General features: G+C 42.9%; 1 protein-coding gene across 1 annotated transcript; it reads right to left on the reverse strand.

Annotated features, from left to right (window-relative positions):
* Positions 1–1422: 1422 nt before the first annotated feature.
* On the reverse strand, positions 1423–17246 carry ube2a (ubiquitin-conjugating enzyme E2A (RAD6 homolog)). Its single transcript, XM_041195566.1, has 6 exons — positions 17062–17246; positions 16778–16858; positions 16379–16404; positions 11840–11929; positions 9476–9564; positions 1423–2536 (listed from the first exon to the last, which is right to left on the reverse strand). The coding sequence occupies exons 1-6, from the start codon at positions 17103–17105 to the stop codon at positions 2408–2410; spliced, it is 459 nt and encodes a 152-aa protein (XP_041051500.1). The 5' UTR covers positions 17106–17246; the 3' UTR covers positions 1423–2407.
* Positions 17247–22401: the final 5155 nt, after the last annotated feature.

Raw genomic sequence — 22401 nt, forward strand, 5'->3', positions numbered from 1 at the left:
CCATGCAGTATACTACTGAAGCTGTCCTGCTGCAGGAATGCTTTATATTCTTTCCACATCTCAAAACTATTCTTCCATTTGTTGAATATGTTTTTAAACTGGTCTGAATGTACACTGGTCTGGATCCCAAACAGTGTAAGTCTTGCCTTCATTTGAGAGGTAGACATAAAAAGACTGGAGGCCATGCCCAGGCTCACACAAAGCATAAGGTGCAGGTCACATTTTAGTTGAGTAGCTGTATACAGCCATACATGGAACTTAAATAATAAAGACAAATAGCATTTTACAATGAGAGCAGTGATGCATTGTACTTACGCGAACCTAAGGCAATATTATAGTCCAGGGAAAGGGGTTTGGGGTGGGTGAGTGAGCAGACATCTCTCATTGTAGTTACTTTCGTGGCAATGAAGGAAAACGTTTTACCAAATTATACCCATGGCACCGCCCTACACTGCCTGAAAGTATATGGTTCCTCTTGTATTTCATTTCTGTGGCTATTCATACACTAGCTCAAAAAAAAATGGGTATTGCAAGCTATTCAACTGTGTGGAATTAGCTACCTGTTCTCACACAACACCCACGTGCATTTTTGAGTAAAGACATTGGAGAGAAGCAAGAATTCCAAGGGATTTCCCCTCCCCCTCACTAACAAGTGACCAAAAGCCAATTTTAGTGCTCACCTTTCTGACACAAGCTAACTCAGCAAAATTTGTCAGGATCACAATCAGCATGGTTCAATCCTGTAGTACAGTAAAAAAAATGTTTTAATCACAATTTGTGAAATGGTCTGAAGAATTTCCACGTCCCTTAAATCTTGACTACAATGATCATTCTGCAACCTGTTGTTCAAGTGCAAATCACTAGAAAACTTCAGTAGCCTATTATTGAGTTTTTATCCCCATTGGATATGGAATTTACTGGCTGAAGGATCTGAAACTTAAGGCTCAATCTTTATATTATTCAGGTTTGTAATTAGATAAGAAAAATAAAACATTGCTCCCATACCCTTTTCTGCAAATTACAAATGTCCAGTCCAAGATTAAAATGTCTATAGGTGATAGTCATTTCCAAAAGCAATGGCCAAACCTAGCATGAGAGGCTTTTAAATGCCTTCACAATGTACTGACATAATTGCCCAAGAAATAATTGACAGACTTATGAACTAAGCACCAATGTAACCACTCGTAAGTACAACTATAAACTACCCACTAGATCTGAAATAAAACAGGTTAGACCAAGGTACAGCCTGAAATGCAATCTCTTAGAGACATTTACACTTCAAGAGAATAACTCTGATAAGTCTATGCCTTCACCACCCTCAAACCCTTACATTTATATTTTACAATTGTGTGCTTCAATTATTAAAATGGAAGCTTGCTGAGCAGGTCAGTAAGCCAATGTTTAGTCACACAAGACACAATATTAAGGTTGCAGTTTTATTTACAAGTAGTGAGAAAATGTACAGTTTCTTACATGGGTTACTATAGTGCAAAGTTATACTGTCACTTCAAAAGACTAATGTGCAGAAAAAAAGTACTTTAGAACATCAGACAATACAAGGTACAGGGTCTCATCCCATATCCCACATCACTGCATTAGGTATCTGAATATACAAGTTTGGTCTAACTTAACTAATGGGATTATTGATGGCTGTAATTCTTGACAAAGTGAAAAGCACTTCATTTAATTGAGAGGAAAGTAAAACAAAGCATGCAGCAACAGCTCTCACACACACATACCTACACTCACAACAGAACTACAGAGAACTAGAAACACAGTCACAAGAGTGACCACCCTGCTAAGCTCCAGTACCCCGGACATTTTATCAAAAAGTTCAAAAATTGTTTTTTTTTTTAAATATATAGACTAGCACCTTCTAGTAAGAGTTCTTCTGGCCAAGAACTACAGTGCTGGCTTCAGAGAAGAGGCACACATCTGTTGCATAAACAGAAGTGACATTGACCCACTGGTAATTTATAGTTAGACTTCTCACTGTTATGGTGGATTTTGGTTGGGGCAGATCAGTGTTCTTCCAACCTCGAAAAATCCATTCACTGGGCTATACATAGAAGCTGCACAAAATATGCAATGCAAATGACACTGTATGTGTTACAGTGCACCTTTATTTTATGTGCCTGATACTGCCCAGACAGACTATGAAAGACCATCAGGAAAGGTGGATGACCATAGATGAAAGTGAAATTAAAAATTCCTTGGCAAGTGCCCCAGGTACAGTGCATGCACTTCAACATGTGTTTTGACTCAACGTCCAGGGAAAAAGGCTTCAGACGGGTGGCAGCATTGTAGCAATTTAGCTTGCAAAATAATGCGATGATGCTAGAACGAGAAGGACTCAAATGCTTCATGATTTCCATGGCCTGACAGTGTTCGTAGGCACTAGGCTGGGTCAACAATCCCGCCAGCTCTGTTCCACTATTGCAGATACCCGCTTTTCATATTCCCGTTTGTTCTCCTGGTATAGCTGTGCAGCCTGACTGTTGGCTGGGCTATTCGGATTCGGCTCATCCAATAAAGACTATAAAAAAAACAAAAATAAAACAACTTAACAACAGCAACACAACCCATGTAGTTATACATAAAAAAACTCATTGCAATTTCCTTTTAAAATGTAAATATTAAGATTACCTAATTTTGGATGCAGTATCCTCCTCCCCCACACCCTAGCCAGACCCCAACCACAGATAGCCAAAAACTGCAGGAGGATATCAATGGACTGGTCAGGTGGACAGAGCAGTGGCAAATGGAATTCAACCTGGAAAGACGTGTGAGGTAATGCACTTGGCAAGGGCCAACAAGGCAAGGGATTACATTATGAATGGTAGGACCCTGGAAAGTACTGAAGATCAGCTGGACCTTGGTGCGCATATCCACAGATCCCTGAAGGTAGTGGGACAGGTAGATAAGGTAGTTAAGAACGCATATGGGATACTTGCCTTCATTAACCGAGGCATAGAATACAAGAACAGGGAGGTTATTCTGGAACTGTATAAAACACTGGTTAAGCCATAACTGGAGTAGTGCATGCAGTTCTGGTCACTACGTTATAAGAAGGATGTGATTGGAGACGGTGCAGAGGAGATTTACCAACGTGCTGCCTGGGCTGGAAGGTCTGAGCTATGAGGAAAGATTGGATTGGCTGAGGTTGTTTTCCTTGGAGCAGCGAAGGTTGAGAGGGGACCTGATAGGGGTATACAAGATTGAGGGACATAGATAGGATGGATAGGAAGGCACTTTTTCCATTAATAGAGGGGTCAATAACCAGGGGGCATAGATTTAAGATAAGACGTAGAAGGCAGAGGGGAGTGGAGCAGAAATGTTTTCACCCAGAGGGTGGTGGGAGTCTGGAAATCACTGCCTGAAAGGGTGGCTGAGTCAGAAACTCTCATAACATACAAGATGTATTTAGATATTCACTTGTGTTGCTATAGCCTCTAGGGTTATGGGCCAAACGCTGGAAAATGGGATTAGTGTATTCAGATTTTTGTTGACCAGCGCAGATATGACAGGCCGAATGGCCTCCTGTGCTGTAAATGTTTATATAAGTCACTCCCATTCAGTTCTCTATTTATACAGCGGCTGCTAACGACCTGGAACTCACTGCCCACAAGGGTGGTGGAAGCAGAGAATGATTTCAAAAGGGAATTGGATGGGCACTTGAAGGAAATAAACTTTCAGGGCTACAGGGACCAAGTGGGGAGTGGGACTGATTGGATTGCACCATGGGGAACTGGCATGGACTAGATGGGCCAGATGGCCTCCTTCTAAGCCATAAATGACTTTGTGAATAGGCAGTCATCCACATTTGGGAAAACAGCACAAGAAAATCTAGTACTATAGCAGCCATATTAAATATATAGTGGGCAATATTTCAACAACACAAATGAAACTCAATAAACATATTTGCACAGTTTGTATTTGTAGCCTGATGATTTTGAAACAATACAAGGTAGATTCTATCACCAGAACATGAAGCTCATTAACTAAGCTGGCATCTTGCAGCAATAAAATTAAAAACCACTAGCTCAAACATGAGTATGGAGCAAAAGGGGATGGGAATGAAGTTTGTTTCACCACTTGCATTAGATCATGGCTGACCTGCATCTCAAATCTACCTCGACTCCATAAGCTCAATACCTACGCCTAATTGGCAATTTTCAACTGACCTCCGTAGCCTCAATAGCTTTTTGGAGGAAACTTCCACCACCTTTCATGCGAAGAAGGGCTTTCCAACATCACCCCTGAATGATCAGGCTCTAATTTAAGGTTATGATCATGGTTCAAATCCTATAAAGACATTCCTCCCCTTGCAATAGTTTAATTTCTGTGATACCATTCATGACACTGGTCATTCCTAAACAGACAAAGCCCAAACCTTTGTAATAACCCACATCATTACAAGCTGACAGTAAGTTGGGACAGTGTAGTGCTTTTCAGGAGATTGTATGTTATCCACATGAAAGTACAGACAAACTCTTTCTGCTCAGTGTAAATCTTAGTGATGTTTCACTGCTGCCGACTAAGTTATAATTAAGAGAAATCCTTACATAATTAAGCTGGGCTTGTGCAGAGCCAAGTTGTCAAATAATGTTTCAGGCTCTACTTCCCAGTGCTGAAATAATTTGGGCCTGAATCAGCTGAGCCAAACATGCCAAATCAATTGTTCATGTCGAGTTTGCTTCAACATTTCAACCACTGAGATCAATTAGCCAGCCCTGATGCCCTTGGCTTGGGGGTGAGGCATAGCTAGCCAATCTCTTCCTTCTGTCCACTATCCAGCTGGAAGTGGACATCGAGACTGGAGGAAAATACAAGGGATAACTAACATCCAACGTGTCTGTTCAAGTGAAGTGAGCATACCACTAGAGACGGCGAGGAAGAAAACAATGCTCTAAATAAATAAATCACATCATCAGATCACCCACTCATCCCAACAAGTTCCAGCTGACTTCGGGTTCAGGACTTTCAGATTTGTATCAGTTGCCTACCTGAACTAAAAGGCTATCACTGCTCAGAACCACTGACTTAAGAGTAGTTTAATCAATGCCAGCTAGAACTGATACAACCCCCGGATGCTTAGTCCTCCTATATGTAAAGCAAAATCTAAATCACTGTCAGAATGGAGTCATTACATTGGCCTAGAAATTGTTGGAGCAGCTTATCTCATGGTGAATACTGTGAATTGGCTTTCTTTCTCAACCGCGCCCTTCCATATTTTGTACTGCAAACTGATAATGCACAACGCTGCAACATGGGTATCTTGAACGCAAGATCCAACTACCCACCTACTTAATTATATGGACAGAAAACAAAACAGAGCAAAAGACAAAGAAATAGGCTATATTAGAGGCAAGAGTTAGGAAGAAAGATCAGATTCGGAAAAATAAGACTTCTAGAAAAGTTTAATTTTTATTTTTAAAAGCCCTCTAACAATTTACTACCTGTGGGAGTGAGACTGCACAGATTCACTGTCCCGTATCTGGGCCTCAAAGGAGAGTGGAATGTCAGGACCATAAATCACATCATTAACAGGCTCACTGCAACATTACCAGACCTTAAACTAATTGCACCAGAGCTTAAACTAATTGCGCTGCAGTCACTGTATTTACAGCACAAATCCAGTAATTTGTTGATATGCAGAGGAGGGTGATGGTGAGCTGACGTTTTTGCCAGGTTAACAGTGGAGCTATGCAAAGTGTCCAGCAATTTGTGGGAACAGCTTCGGAAGCAGTCTTTGTAATTTTGGCAAGTAAGGCAGTTAGAACAACTGACAAAGGTTAGGGTTAGCTGGAAGCTGGGTAACAATGGATTAGCCACTGGCCTTTCACCTCTTGGACCTGAATTAAGCCAAGGCTGAAGGGATAAAAAATCTGCTCTACTTACAAAGGATCCACCTGAAACAGGGTTTGAGCAGTCTCATGTTCCTAGCAGGCATAGCTTGCAACATGATAAACTGTTCTTAATCTAGTGCCAATTGGCAACCTATCTGGAGGCCAGTCTTACTGATAACAGGCAGTGAAAGTGTCACCTTGTGCAATTGTGTTCTACTTTTGAGGTTGGGGGTTTGAGACACACAGTTGGGCAGAGCAGAAAGGGAAAAGAGTTTGATTCCCAACATAAACATCCCTCAGTTCAGTAAAATCTTGTGTCACAGAAATTGCACATTATGTTATTCAACCCATCATGCTCTCTCTAGTTTTACACTGGAGGGATTCTGCAATTGGACCTAACTGTTCTACATGATGGTCAGTAGCGCAGTTTAAATCATTGGGTGGGAATCAGAATCCAGTTTGATCAGAAAATTCTGATCAAATCTTAAATCAGGCAGGGTCACCCTTTCTCCCAGTCTTGCGCATGTGCTGCATCAAACCTTTTACTGAATCCATCAGAAAACAGGCAGGCATAAGAGGAATGACAATCCCAGGCAGCGGAGGCACTCAGGTCAAAGCCTCCCTGCACATGGATGATGTCTTCTGCTCAGATCCACTGTCAGCTCGCAGACTGATGAGCATCTGCAACCAGTCTGAACTGACCTCAGGAGCCAAAGTAAATCACAGCAAGGAGGTGGCCATGTTCTTTGTGAACTGGGTCAAACGATCCTTTGTCTTCCTCACCTTCATATCAGACTACCTGAAGGTGCTAGGGATATGGTTGATGGAAGCTGAGTTGTGGGCCATAAACTGGAAGGAACATGTAGCCATGGTGAAACAAACTGAGCATGTGGGAACGATGCCCACTCTCCACTGCAAGAAAGAACCTGGTCGATGAGTGCAAGGCACTCTCGGTGTTGCTCTACGTGGCACAGGTCTGGCCCATACCCTGCTCATCCACTGTGACAGTCACCCATGCCAGCTTCTATTGTCTGGAGATCAAAAATGGACAGTATTGGCAGGGAAATGAAGTACAAATCTCTAGGCAAAGAGGGAGAAAACAGCCAACAAAACATATCCAAATATCACACTCATCCTGATGGCTACCTTCATATATGGCTGCATCAAGCTGTGCACAGACCCTCAGTACACAAACACCAAACATCACTCCTTGCTGAGGTTTTATCTACCCTCGGTGTTGTGAAGGATAGGTCTGGTCACATTACTGCAGAACACTGCAGTCCGTTGGAGTGTGTGTCATACCACCTCATGGAAAAGTTTATGCAGAGAAACACCTTTGACCACAAGTCCATCAGCAGTATGCCGCACATAACATCCTTGAGGCCCTCAGAGAAATGGAAATGGTGGATCCTGTTGGATGATTCCCTGAGCAGACAATCCAAAGCCATTTGGGGGAATATTTCATCGCCAGCACTCTCAATCGAGTACCAGGACAGTGGTGGTGAGAAGTGCTCTCCCCATCAGGTCCTTCCTGCACACTCGGAGTCTTACCCACTCCATCTGCTGCCCTCAAGGCGGCTGTGGTGGGGAAAAGACCATCACCCACTCCTACTGGAATATGCCTTTGCAAAGCAGGTCAGGAAAGAGATGAAGTAGTTTTGAGGTTCAGTCCGGACTGCTCTGTAACGCAGGCTCTATGCTCCACAGGCTGTTCCCAGGGATGCACTCCAAGATAACATCAGCTGCTGCTGGAGGATCATCAACTTGGTGAAAGATGCTTTTTGGCCTAACTGAAACTTGCTACTCTTCAGTGCAAAAAGCTGTCATTGACTAAAGTATTGCAGACAAACACATTCCAAGATCCTGAGGGACACACTAAAATGGGGGGCAGTCACCACAAAGGCTCAATGGGGAAAGGCCACTAAGGCCCTCCCACTACAGTTATACCCAAGGGGCTGGAAACCATGTAAAATGCCTCGGGTTGTAGGTTCAACATGAAATAAATATTGCGATTATAAGCTGCAGTGAGGCACCTCAGAGTGCCACATAGCAAAGTGAAACCGATCTTCATGTTCATGACATTACATGTCAACAGTTCATATAATGAACTTTTTTTTTTATTCATTCGCGGGATGTGGGCTTCACTGGCTGGGCCAGCACTTATTGCCCATCCCTAGTTTCCGTTGAGAAGGTGATGGTGAGCTGTCTTCTTGAACCGCTGCACTTCATGTGGTGTAGGTGCACCCATAGTGCTGTTAGGAAGGGAGTTCCAGGATTTTGACCCAGTAAAATGAAGGAATAGCAATATATTTCCAAGTCAGGATGGTGAGTGACTTGAAGAGGAACTTCCAGGTGGTGATGTTCCATCTATCTGCTATCCTTGTCCTTCCTGATGATAGTGGTCATGGGTTTGGAAGGTGCTATCTAAGAAGTCTTGGTGAATTCTTGCAGTGCATCTTGTAGATGGTTCACACTGCCGCTACAGTGCGTTGGTGGTGGAGGGAGTGAATGTTTGTGGATGTGGTACCAATCAAGCAGGCTGCTTTGTCAAGCATCTTGTGTTGTGGGAGTTGCACTCATCCAGGGAAGTGGGAGTATTCCATCACACTCCTGACTTGTGCCTTGTAGATGGAGGGCAGCCTTTGGGGAGTCAGAAGGCAAGTTAGTCATCACATAATTCCTAGTCTCTGAACTGCTCTTGTAGCCACGGTATTTATATGGCTAGTCCAGTTCAGTTTCTGGTCAATGGTAAACCCAAGGATGTTGATAGTGGGGGATTCAATGATGTTAATGCCACTGAACGTCAAGGGGCAACTGTTGGATTCTCTTGCTGGAGATGGCCATTGCCTGGCACTTGTGTGGTGCGAATGTTACTTGCCACTTGTCAGCCCAAGTCTGAATATTGTCCAGCTCTTGCTGCATTTGGACATGGGCGGCTTCAATATCTGAGGAGTCGCGAATGGTGCTGAACATTGTGCAATCATCAACGAACATCCCCACTTCTGACCTTATGATGGAAGGAAGGTCATTGATGAAGCAGCTGAAGATGGTTGGGCCGAGGATTCTACCCCGAGGAACTCCTATAGTGATGTCCTGAAGCTGAGATGACTGACCTCCAACAAACAAAACCATCTTCCTTTGTGCTAGGACTCCAACCAGCCAGGGTATCTTTACAAATGTTATGAATAAAGTATATTTGTGAAATATAAAATGGCCACTTGGTTGGGATACCCAAGGGTTGTCAATGCCTGTAGGGCTACATCTTATTGAGTTAACACATTCAGCATGGCAGAAACAAATTATTTTTCTTGTAAAAAGTGAACAGCATTGGATCAGTAATTTTTGGTATGTTGTCTCAAAGTGTTACAACATGCATTTGTTTCTGCAATTTCATCATACAGTAAGTTCCAGTCTCAATCAGGACACCGTGTGCTGGTACATAGAGGCAGATACATCCTAACGTGGCAAAGTGCTGTGGGTGGGGGATGGTATAGAGAATCCCTTGCACTTCAAAATGATGAGCTACAGATTAAAAGAGAAAAGTCTTTGGAGGAGGCTTCCTCCACAGTGCTATAAAACTAGGTAGGGTAAAGGGGCAACTTCAAAAATAAACATGATATAATTACCTGTATAGATGTTAAGATTGAAGACACATCATATGTTGGACTCCAGCGATTCTGCAGTATATCCAGACATATACTGCCATCTGCATAGACTACAGAAAATACATGTTAAGATAAAATATTCGATGCTAACTGATTCAAGACTTCACCCTTCTTTAAACTATGGCAACCATTAAATGTTGTTTGAGCGCTTCATAAATTCAAAATCAGAAATTGAAATGAAAACTACACATTTAAAAAACACCTGTATTTAATAATGCAATAGCATTGGACTCAGCAACACTTACTGCCAACATGAAATACAATTCAGACTTGAATCGGGACAACAACATCCCTTTTGCTACACATTAAAATGCGAAAATCTATTTTGGCAACAGAACTGAAAACATCAAAACCCATCTGTCTTTCAAAGCAGTTTGTCCACATAGGTTAGAATTTCCTGCATTGAAAAGTTCAGGATTGTTCAAAACACTGCTCTACTTTTATTTTTGAACCTGACCTTGAAGTCAAGCAACATTTCTAGAGTCTGGCACAAGTGAAATAATTATAAATATCAGGTCACAAAAGGGATGAAACGAGATTAGGGGGAGATCATGGTGTAGTGATAATGTCACTGGACTAGTAATCCAAAGGCCCAGGCTAATGCTCTGGGGACATGGGTTCAAATCCCACCATGGCAGCTGGTGGAATCTAAATTCAATTAATAAAATCTGGAATTGAGAGCTAGTCTCAGTAATGATGACCATGAAACTATCAATCGTTATAAAAACCCATCTGGCTCACCAATGTTCTTTAGGGAAGGAAATCTGCCATCCTTACCCAGTCTGGCCTACATGTGACTCCAGACCCACAGGAATGTGGATGATCCTTAACTGTCCTCTGAAATGGGCTAGCAAGCTATTCAGTTCAAGGGCAATTAGGGATGGGTAATAAATGCTGGCCTTGCCAGCAATGCCCAGATCCCCTGAAAGAATGAAAAAAAAATACTGCACCGATCATCACAAATATGCAAAAAAGGGTGGCTTTAAAGATACCTTTAAAAGCATATTCTTTAAAATACATCCAAAACATTTTTGGTTGCATTCTTATTTTGTTTGATTGCCTCTAACAAAGAACATTCAATACTGATGGAACTAATACATATGAGTTAACCATTAGGTCAATTACAGGGGCTGAGGTCATTGATGCACATGATTTATTTTGCAGTTAGAGCTTTTTCTAGCCTCATCTTATAATTTTGAAAGACTAGTTTCTTTCCTCCAGCTCTTCAACTCAGACAGTACTTTGTTTCCCAGATCTCCCAGCTGGTGGCAAATAGCACAGGTGTGCGTTACTTCATATTGCCATTTCCTTCCACCTTCCAGGTGTTGCCTGAAGCTGAAAAGATGGGCTGCAAAAAACATGTCTTCTCAAGATCAGGCTTGCTGGTAAAGTGCTCATTTCCATACCTACTGGAGGGACACAGGCTTGAACCAATAACGTTTCATCTCTAGTCTAGGTTTCAAGGACAAACTATCTCCTCTGTCTACTTTTAATGGGACATAGTAAGTCAGTCTCAATCTGCCTAGTGGGCACAAGCCCACAGCACAAAACCATCCCTCATTTCACAGGATGGCCAGTGTGAGAAATGGGTAAAATGTCTCACTGGTGCAATGCAGAGAAGTCCACTAACCACACCATGCCTGATAGAAGTATTATTCTATATTTAACCTGGAGAGAGAGTCATCACAGACATTCTGTGCTTGAAAGTAGGTATTCCATTTTCTGGCATGAACATTCTGTATCCTGACTAAAGTCAAGAGTTCAAATTTTTAAAAAGTGGCTATTTTCCCACAAAATATGTTCATTTCCTCCAAATGCAAAGTACTGGAATGTGCTTACAGCATCAGCATTAGGGGTACAATCATCAAAACTCAGCTTTGTTGGGCTGGACATGTTAGAATAAATTATGTATAGTTGTCTAAACAGGTTTTTTTTAAATGAAAACTGGAGACTGGCAGAAGAAAACAGGAGACAACAGTGGCACTTTAAGGCTACAGCAAAGATGCACTTTGGAGACCGTGGCTAAACAGGAGGTGAGAGGAGGGCTTTGTGCCACCATGCTGGTGTGAAGACAAAACTCATGATGCAAAAAGGACAGCTACAGAGGAAACAACAGGAGAATTCCTACCACCACCACCCACCCCAAGGACATGGTCAAATGAGACTTGTAGTAGAAAACAGATATCAGCTTCCTTCATGGTTGGCATCATTTCCAAGTACAAAGTACACACACTAATGCAGTCATTTTCTCTACCATCAGACTATTTATTACGGTGCATCTGAAGTAAATTAATGCCAATAAACACTAGCATTTCATTCACATACCATTTGGGTGAAACATTTTTGAAACAAATCTAACTGTGGGTGGCTTGTTTGGGTATTCTTCTGTGAATTCTATTGTGAGCTTAAAAGTACCTGGAATGAGAAAATAAGTGCTTTAAAAGACAGAAAGGATTCATTACTGTTACACTGAATAAAAATTGTTCACAACTGTACATTACTTTTTCTACTGACAACTTTAAAAAATCATGTAGTTTAGTTGAATTGCATAGATGCAACAAGTTTCCTGATCTCAAGACATGCCAAACATATTCCCACAGGAAGAAACATGATTCACCAAAAGGGCACCTGCATGTTCCAGGAAAAAGCAAGCAGCAAACCCATTGGCTCTACTTTTCATCAGAGAATGGTCTATACTCAAGAGCAGGGAGATAAAATGAAACTCCTTCACCATGACTTAGAAATCAGACAAATTCCAGTAGTTGTCAGAGTGCCAGATTTTATAATGAAAATTATCGTTCCTAAATTCAGCTTACAAATTATTTAAACAAAACTAGAACCAGCTCATCAGCCCCTGCCCCCAACCACCCCATGACCCTGCAATGCAAGTCCACCATCTGGGGGCCAAGTTTTGAGTTAGTTGATTTTGACTTGGAACTATATTGCTGTTCCTTCACTGTTGTGGGATCAAAACCTTGGAACTACCTTCCCAGCAGCACTGTAGATGTATCTGCACTAGATGGACTGCAGTGGTTCAAGATGACAGGTCTCTACAACCTTCTCATGGGTAATTAGGGATGGGCAACAAATGCTGGCCTTGCCAACGACACCCACACCACAAGAAAGAATATTTTTAAAAATCATTAGGGCAGCACTAAAATGACCTCTTGGCTGGGGACATGAGGGTGGAAGGGGGGGTGGGGGGGCACACAAACAAGAAGCCAAAATGCCATGCATCCCTTCTTGCCTTAATATCAGTTTAGTTACCATGTTGAAAAATAACTCTCTGCATATTGGGTACAGTTTGGAATCTGGCTCAATAATACTACCTCCTGATTCAAGTGGTTAGCCAACGTTCATCACTGAGCCATATAAAAAAAAAGAATGATTCTGTCAATGTACCAACAATTGCTCTCTAGTAAGAATCTAACTTCAGGGATGGAGGAAAAAATTTCCTGCCTCCTATCTGCTGATACTCAATCTTCCAGCCCAGGAGGCAGTCTTTTGGTCCAATGTGCCTGTACCAGCTCTTGGAAAGCAATGCTTACAATTTGCACCATAGACTGATACACATGTCACTAAAAAGTAGCGACGCAGGTTAATAAAGGTATTAAAAAAAAGCAAACCAAGCACTGGGGTTCATTTCTAGACTAATGGAATGTAAAAGAGAAATCATGTTAAAATTGTATACAACCTTTGCTAGACCACATGGAGTACTGGGCATAATTCTGGTTTCCATGTTATAAAGACGATATTGAGGTATTGGATAAAGTGAAAAAAGATTAATAGATGGAGAGCTTATAACTGTCAGGAAAGACTGAGCCAGTTGGTGTTCTCTTTAGAGAGCAAAAAGCTGAGGGATGACCTGATAGAACTCTTTAGGGTAATGAAAAGGTTTGTGGGGTAGATGTGGAATAAGTGTTTCCACACAAATTAGAGTTAGAGCTAAAATTAGAAATAAGATAGCCACTAGTAAATTTAAATCTTTGCTCAGAGAATGGTAAGAATGTGGGACTCCCCACCACAATGAGTTTGACAAGGTGCCGCAGAGGAGGCTGCTCAGTAAGATAAGAGTCCATGGTGTTAGAGGCAAGGTACTAGCATGGATAGAAGATTGGCTGTCTGGCAGGAGGCAGAGAGTGGGAATAAGGGAGTCCTTCTCAGGATGGCAGCCGGTGATTAGTGGAGTTCCGCAGGGGTCAGTGTTGGGACCACAACTTTTCACTTTATACATTAATGATCTAGATGAAGGAACTGGGGGCATCCTGGCTAAGTTTGCAGATGATACAAAGATAGGTGGAGGGACAGGTAGTATTGGGGAGGCTGCAGAAGGATTTGGACAGGTTAGGAGAATGGGCAAAGAAGTGGCAGATGGAATACAACGTGGGGAAGTGTGAGGTCATGCACTTTGGTAGGAAGAAGAGGCATATTTTCTAAATGGGGAGAGAATTCAGAAATCTAGAGTGTAAAGGGACTTGGGAGTCCTAGTCCAGGATTCTTTTAAGGTTAACTTGCAGGTTGAGTCAGTAGTTAGGAAGGCAAATGCAATGTTGCCATTTATTTCAAGAGGACTAAATATAAAAGCAGGGATGTGCTGCTGAGGCTTTATAAGGCTCTGGACAGACCATATTTAGAATATTGTGAACAATTTTGGGTCCCGTATCTCAGGAAGGATGTTCTGGCCCTGGAGAGGGTCCAGAGGAGGTTCACGAGAATGATCCCAGGAATGAAAGGCTTAACATATGAGGAACGTCTATACTCGATGGAGTTTAGAAGGAAGAGGGGGTATCTGATTGAAACTTACAGATTACTGAAAGGCCTGGATAGAGTGGACATGGGGAAGATGTTTCCATTAGTAGGAGAGACTAGGACCCAAGGGCACAGCCTCAGAGTAAAGGGAAGACCTTTTAGAACAGAGATGAGGAGAAACTTCTTTAGCCAGAGAGTGATGAATCTATGGAATTCATTGCCACAGAAGGCTTGGAGGCCAGGTCATTGAGTGTACTTAAGACTGAGGTAGATATGTTCTTGATTGGTAAGGGGATCAAAGGTTATGGGAAGAAGGCGGGAGAATGGGGTTGAGAAACCTATCAGCCATGATTGAATGGCGGAGCAGACTCGATGGGCCAAATGGCCTAATTTCTGCTCCTATATCTTATGGTCTTAAGGTAAAAAGCATAGATGCAGTGAAGAGGAAGCTAGACAAGCATAAGCAAGGAAGGAGCAGAAGGGTATACCAATGAGGTTAGATGAAGACAGATGAGAGGTGGTTGGTGTATAGTATAAGTGTCATCATGGACAAGTTGGGCTGAATGGCCCATTTCTGTGCTATAGATTCTATTAATAATCCCTCTCCCCAGCTCTTCCATAGCCACACAAGTTTTTCCCTTTCATGTGCATATCATAATACAACTTGCTTTTCAACTCTATTACCAGATCTCTGTTGGGCTGGTTCATTGCCTGCCTGTCTGCAGGATGTTGAACCTAGTGAGTGCAGCTAACCCTTTTATTTTTTTGTTCACCAACAAAAGGAGGCATGTGAATTCCAAAATGAAATGGCTATTTCAAATACCACAGAGCATGTGAATAAAGCCCAACAGAAGAAAAAAAACTGCTGCTTCCATCGTTTCTCTCTTTCTGGCAGCTTTCTGCAGTGGAACAAGCAAAACCTGGAGCTCATCATGTTGTGAACCCAGGTTCCATCAATCTGTGGCTCAGTGTATCGCAACACTTAAGTGACTCTTGACAAAAAATTTCAAAAGAGTTAACACTATTCCCATCAAATGTGGACTCAAACTTTAGAAGTATTCATTTTGATTGATCTATTGGAATGGCCAATTCAGATATAGTTACATCTGAATCCCAGTCTGAACATGAACATCCATTTATTTTGTCAAATAATGCAGACTCAGATTTCTTTCCAGTTCCTCACTTCCATCAGCTGGCTCCTAATTAGAGCATAAAAGAAACATTTACACTGACAAATTCTTACCTGAATTTAAATTGGTGAATATTCAGTCATATCATTACACACATTGCAACACACAAACAGTACTGCCAAATGTACTGTGATCTGCATCACAGCACATATCCTGATATCAAATTACAACATTTACAGAATGTTACAGAAAAAACACAGGATTATACTTCACTAACTTAAATGCCCAGATCGCCATGTTAATTTTTTTTAGCCAACATTAGCTGCACATCTGAATGACAATCATCAAAAAAAGCACTTCTACATTTCTGCTTAAATGCCACACTTCTATATACTTCTCTGCTCCAGTCGATATAAAAGGATGTAGGAGTAATTAATTGACACCAGCTACCTCCCAATTTCTATTTCTAAATTGCGAGAAAGTAAAAGCTCACACCTAACAGTGTCACTGTGTGATGCTCCACAGCTATAGGTCAAAATTTACATACTCAGTAATACATTTGAAGTAGAGTAGTTTCTAAAAAAACACTTGTAATTGCAAGGAAAACTACTTTCTCCCTGTCCTCCAACTAAACCAGGAAGCTGCTCCCCATAAACTCAGTCACTGTCTTTGTTTCGAAGGGAGTGATCCGCATTTGAATTGAGGCATATAACTTAAGACTCATCATTCCTATAAACAGAAAACGTGGCTGCTTGTAAACAAGAGTATATTTTTTTGTCAGTGTCCTAACTTTCCTCCCGTCTTTAATTACCCTACTGCATTGTATTTTGGTCACCGCCATTGGTATCAGATCACAATCAACAGTCTGTCGATCCTTTCAAATAGTCCCGTCACCCCAAACACCTGGACTGAAAAGGAAGGCATTTTACCAGATTACAAGATAATATTGTATTCGCAAGCATGTTTCTTCTGGATGCTGACTTACCGTCTTCAAAAGGGGTTCCCTCCGGCCTGCACGGGGTGGGGGGAGAAAAAAAACATCGTTACAAATATATACTGATCCCCGCATCAGTACTTAGAAGGTCGAACCAACGCGCCCGGATGTACTATCTAACAGGTAGAGCACTTCAAACGAGTCTATTACTGTAGCTTCCCATCAGATCCTGAACCACCTAGTTTTGAAGTGTGCAGGGAACGTATATAATAGTCATTTATAAGGTTATAAAACTCCACCTCAGCAGCTTAACTACAGCACAGAAGGAAGTTAGGGAATCTTTGCTGGGCCAGGGGACAACAGGCATAGGGAAATATTTACTGGTAGAGAAGGAGAGAGAGAAACTATCCCCAGGCCTCAAACCCTCCAGAGAGAGAAGTCCTCACTCACCCGAATATCACTGCATTCCACACCATGATGTTGTTTTCCGAGGGCGCTCCACTCACACCGGCTGGAGGATCCTCCTGCAACCTGGAATCGGGGGGGCGGAAGAGGAGAGGGAAGGGGATTAAAAAACAAACACACACAGCCAAAGCGAACACATCTCCCTTGATCAGAGCCAGCGGCCCCGCTTGCGTTTCCGTATTTAAAAGTCAAAGCGGCGCCATGTTAAGTGGGGGGGGGGGGGGAGGTGAGAGAGAGAAATGCCTGCCCCAGCCCAGCCTCCCTCCTACCGTTTAAAGTCCCTCATTAGGCGCCTCCGTGCTGGGGTGGACATCTCTGCCGCGATTTGCGGGTTAACAAAGGGACATAAAGATCGGAAGGAACACAGAAGCTTTTGCAACACTCGCCCCGACACGTATCAAAGAATATTGTTACTGAACGTTCGATCCGGCTGGCCGAGCGTTCCATGGACAGTCCCACTACAAGCGGGGAAGGCGAGGGTGAAGGCTCCCCTGATATTCACTTCAACCCGTTTCAAACTCAATCCTGACAAAACAAGATAAATATCTACACCCATCTCTGCTGCTTTCTGCAAGTCTCTCGGGAAGGTAAGTCGTCGTCGCTTTGTTTATTGCCAGGCCGTTATCATCAACCCCCCCAGTGCACATTCGCCGGAATGGTACCTTCCATTGGGCTAAGTACTGACGGTCACGTGAGCGACCGATGAAACTTGACAAATAGATTCGTCATCTTACCTGCCCCAGGCCCTTTCACAACCCTGTTCTAGGGCAACAACGCCACACATACTGAAAACAAATCCCACGGAAAACCTGGTTTAATCTGATTGTAATGTTCATCAAATCTCTTAATTTCCTCCAGTGGCTGGATTTGCAAAAATAGTGAAAGAGAGAGAGAGAGGCCATTAATACCGTTCATTGCTTTGAAAGCAGCTCTTGCTGTTTCCTGTGTTTGGGCAGAACCCACCCCATGTTTAGCATTGGAAATCTATGAGAAACTTGTTCCTCTTGGAAACTCCACACAGCCTCTCCTAATAAAATAGTGCACATACCCAAATAGGAATGTGCAGGTGCAGAGACCATTGCTTTACATTAACAATGAGACAAGGAAACAGGTCAACCAGCATCCAGAAGATGCTACAATGTTTACAACTTACCAAAGCGTGAATACACAGTTCATTAGCCATACAAATCCATTCATCTTTCCTCGCAAAGCTTTATCCACAACCCATTGTTTACAGGCACTTGGTAAACAGTTTCTCAAGATTCATCATGTCTGCACCCTATTCCTACATAAGATCACAGTCTTATTTTCTCTATTGCAAACTTTATGAGGAGTATGGTAGGTAGCATAGTGGTTATGTTACTGGGTGAGTAATCTAGCTCCTTGACTAATAATCTGGCATGAGATCAAATCCTGCTGGGGAATTTAAATTTAATTAAATAAAAAGGTCAGCAATGATAACCATGAAACTACCAAATTGTTATTAAAGCCCATCTGGTTCACTACTGTCTTTAAGAATGGAAATTTCCTACCCTTGCCTGATTTGGCTTATAAGTGATACCAGACCCCTGGTTGACTCTTAAGTCCCCTGTAAAATGGCCTAGCTAACCATTCAATGGATCAAAATCTCTATGGAAAACTAGCATTAGACTAAAACCTGGGCCCTGGGAGTTCTCAACAGTAAATACAAACCCAATTAAGTCTTCTGGCATCATTAAAAGATGGGCAAGGAAAATTCCTGATTGTTACTGAAAGCCCTCCTTCAGTTGATAACTCGGTACTCCTCTATACGAAACATCACTTGGAAGAAGCATTGTGGGTAACAAGGGCACAAAATGTACTCTGTGTGGGGGAATTCAATGTACATCACCAAGAATAGCTCAGTGGCACCACTGCTGACTGAACTGGCCAGGTCCTGAAGGATACAGCTGCCAGAATGGACCTGTGGCCAGTGGTGGGACAAACTTTGTGACCTTGTTCTCACCAATCCACCTGTCGCAAATGCATCTGCCCATTTTATTATGGTAGGAGTGATCACCACACAGTCCTTGTTGAAACAAAGTCCTGTCTTTATACTGAGGAACTATTGATAGATTAAAAACATATCTAGCAACTCAAATCTGGCCATCCATGAGACATTGTGGGTTATCATCAGCAGCAGAAATGTATTCAGCCACAATCTGTAACCACATGGCCTGGTATATCCCTCATTCTACCATTACCATCAAGCCAGGGGTCCAAGCATGTCAGGAACATCACCAGGCATGCACATAAATGAGATGCCAACCTGGTGAAGCAACAACTCAGGACTACATGCATGCTGAACAGTGAAAGCAGCATGCTATAGGTAGAGCTAAGAAATTCCAGAACCAACAGGTCAGATCAAAATTCTCCAGCTTTGCCATATCCAGTGATGATTGGTGAGGCTCCATGAGCACCTTCATCCTCGACGATGGAGGAACCCAACATGTGAGTGCAAAAGACAAGGCTGAAGCATTTGCAACCATCATCAGCCAGAAGTGCTGAGTGGACAATACATATAATCCTCCTCCTGATGTCCCCACTAACAACAACAACTTGTATTTATATAGTGCCTTTTAATGTGACAAAGCGTCCCAAGGTGCTTGACAGGAGTCTGGAAGGAAAGTTTAACACTGAGGTACATAAGGTACTTTTAAGGCAGATGGCCAAAAACTTGGTCAAGAAGGTAGATTTTAAAGAGGATCTTAAAGGAGAAAAGCAAAGTTGAGGGGCAGAGAAGTGCAGGAAGGGAATTCCAGAGCTTGGGGCTTAGGCAACTGAAGGTAAGGCCACTGATGGTGGAGCAATTGAAATCAGGGATTCTCAAACAGCCAGAATTAGACAGGAACAGGTACCTCAGAGGGTTGTGGAAATGGAAGAGATTACAGAGATTGGGAGGGGTGAATTTGAGGGAGGAATTTGAAAACAATTTCAATTTTTTTCAATTCAAAGATTTATTTGTTTAAGAATCAGCTTCTGTTACTTTCAAGGGCCGGATTGAGACAACCATTACAATCAATCATTCCAAGCAAAATACAAAATACAAAACATTGGTGGAATGAACAGAGTAGAACAACACACTGATCACAGATCAGATTAGTGTCGTTACAAAGTTTCAAAGTTAACGGTCATTAGAGTTTGTTCTTTCTGCGAATGAAATGTGGCACTGGACAATTCTTAAACCTTGTTGTTTTACATATCTTAATTAGAACAGACAGGCCATTAATTAGCATAACCGTTTACATTATTAACATGACCCAATGAAGAGATTTTGAAATCAATTAAACAGGCTCGGGAATCTCACTAAGGAAAAGGAGACCAGATTGAGCAGCACTTCATGGGGTGTTTCAAGTTCAGTCCATCTCAATAAAGGCTCAGTGTTTACAGATGCTTTGTCCATTCATTTCCTCTGGCAAACATTTTGCTGAGAGTTCTTGTCAGCATAGCGGCTTTTGAGTAGTTTGGGAGCTTTCAAATGGACAACAGCAGGATGGGCATCATGGATATTTCTGAGAAGACATTGGATGAGAAAGACAATCACAGAGAATCAAAATGGTGGGATCTACAGGTACACAAGAGAGGTGTGAAGAGCAGCAGAGAGGAGATCAACAGTGGGGTCGAGCTTGTAGGAAGAACTATCTATGTGGGAGGGGTTATGAATAGACGTTCAACTTCCTTGATCTATCTGAAGAGCAATGCTTCCACAGGCTCAGATTCACATGGTCACAGGCTTCTGCAGCCTCCTTCAAGATGGAGTGCTCCCTGCTGGACCTGGTGGCCACCCATTTCCCATTGATGTCAAAGTCACCACTGCCCTTAATTTCTTTGCCTTTGGCTCCTTCTAGTGTCGCCAGAGATATTTCCTGGAAATGGCAGGTCAGGGATGGGTCATTTACCAGGGCATTGATTTATGTCAATTTTCCTCCAATGCCAATAGCCAGAATGAGCACCTGGTTGCATTCACCATTTCTGGCTTCCCACAGGTACATGGTGCCCTCAATGAAGCAAATGGAAACCTGAGGACCACCAAATCAACCAGGAGTTTTTAACAACTAAGCGATGTCTTTCCATCAATACACAGCTGGTATGCAGGCACAAGAAGAGGTTCACACTGGTCTTCACAGGATTCCCTGGGAGCTGTTATGATGCTTTAAAGTCCAACTTTCCAGACATTCTCATTCCGGGAAACAGACCTAAAGGCTGGTCTGTAGGCGACAAGAGATAACTCCTTCAAACTTGGCTCATGACACCTTTGTGGAACCAAATCAATGAGGCAATGTAGGAGTTCTACAATGAGAGTCATGTGACTAATAGGTGAGCAACCCATGGGCATGTTGATGGTGTGTTTCAGGTGTCTAGGTAGATCTGGAGGCACCCCTCAGTATTTGCCTCTGAGGCTGTCCAGACTGATAGTGATGTGCTCTGTCCTACATGGCATAGCACAGCAGGGAAGATTAGATGTGGAGGATGACCAGGGTGCTCATTAAGCATCTTCTGATGGGGAGGAGAACATTGAGGAGGAGGAGAGAGAGGAAGAGGAGGAACAATATAAAGATGAGGCAATCATTGCTAGGCCAACTGTATGCCTCGCTGCCTGGGATGCCAGGGATTTCCTCAAAGTCCTTAAATCACATCTATCCCCTTTGTACATCTGGGCAGAGAGTCCGACCAGAAGTGTGTGGTTCACTCACTCCCACCCACGACTGTCAGCAACGTCCAATAGTACCGTAAGTGGCCAAATAATGGCTGCCGTGCAGGTTGCCGGCCAACAGGGTTAGTGCAAAGTGGACTTCTCATCCAATGGGCCATTGAGGGTGGGATGCCCAAGCACTGAGCTGGCAGACTGTGGCCTGGAAGGAGGCCACAGCCACTCATTTAAAAGGGCCTCTGTCACAGATCTGTGTCAGGCCCACCAGGAAGAAGATTTTGTTGCCATATATAATTATTTGGAAGCAATGCCGGAGCTGAGTGTAATTTTTTTTTTGCCTGCTTTTACTGAAGGGAAGATTTCTGGAACTTTGGCAGTGGAGAAAAAGCCATATAGTGCAGCTGAAACATAACTCTGATGAATATAGGGAGAGATAGAGTATCAGGCTGTAACCTCTCCTCGTCACTCCACAGATGGCCAAGAGAAGGAAGCCACGTGATGACCAGGGCAAAAGGACAAGGACAGCCCCAAGGTTCGATGATGACTCCCTGTGAGCCCTCCTCCAGTAAGTGACAGGCGGGAGGTCCTCATGCCGGCTGATGGGAAGAGGAAACCTCATAGACCTGACCAAAGCAACCTGAACAGAGGTCGCAGCAGAAGACAGCAGTCTTGATGTCATCCAAAGAACATGGATTCAATGCCAAAAATGCCTCAATGACCTTTTAAGAGCTGCCAGAGTGAGTGTGGCTCACCGTGGGGAGGATGGGACGGGCGGTGGGGGGGGGGGGTGGTGCAGGAGGCGGTGGCAATGTAACTGGACTAGTAATCCAGAGGCCCAGACTAATGCTCTGGGGGACATGGGTTCAAATCCCATCATGGCAGCTGGTGGAACTTAAATTCAATTAATAAATATGGAATTAAAAGCTAGTCTCTAGAAATG

This window comes from Carcharodon carcharias, chromosome 9, assembly GCF_017639515.1.
Source record: "Carcharodon carcharias isolate sCarCar2 chromosome 9, sCarCar2.pri, whole genome shotgun sequence".
Classification (NCBI taxonomy): Eukaryota; Metazoa; Chordata; class Chondrichthyes; order Lamniformes; family Lamnidae; genus Carcharodon; species Carcharodon carcharias.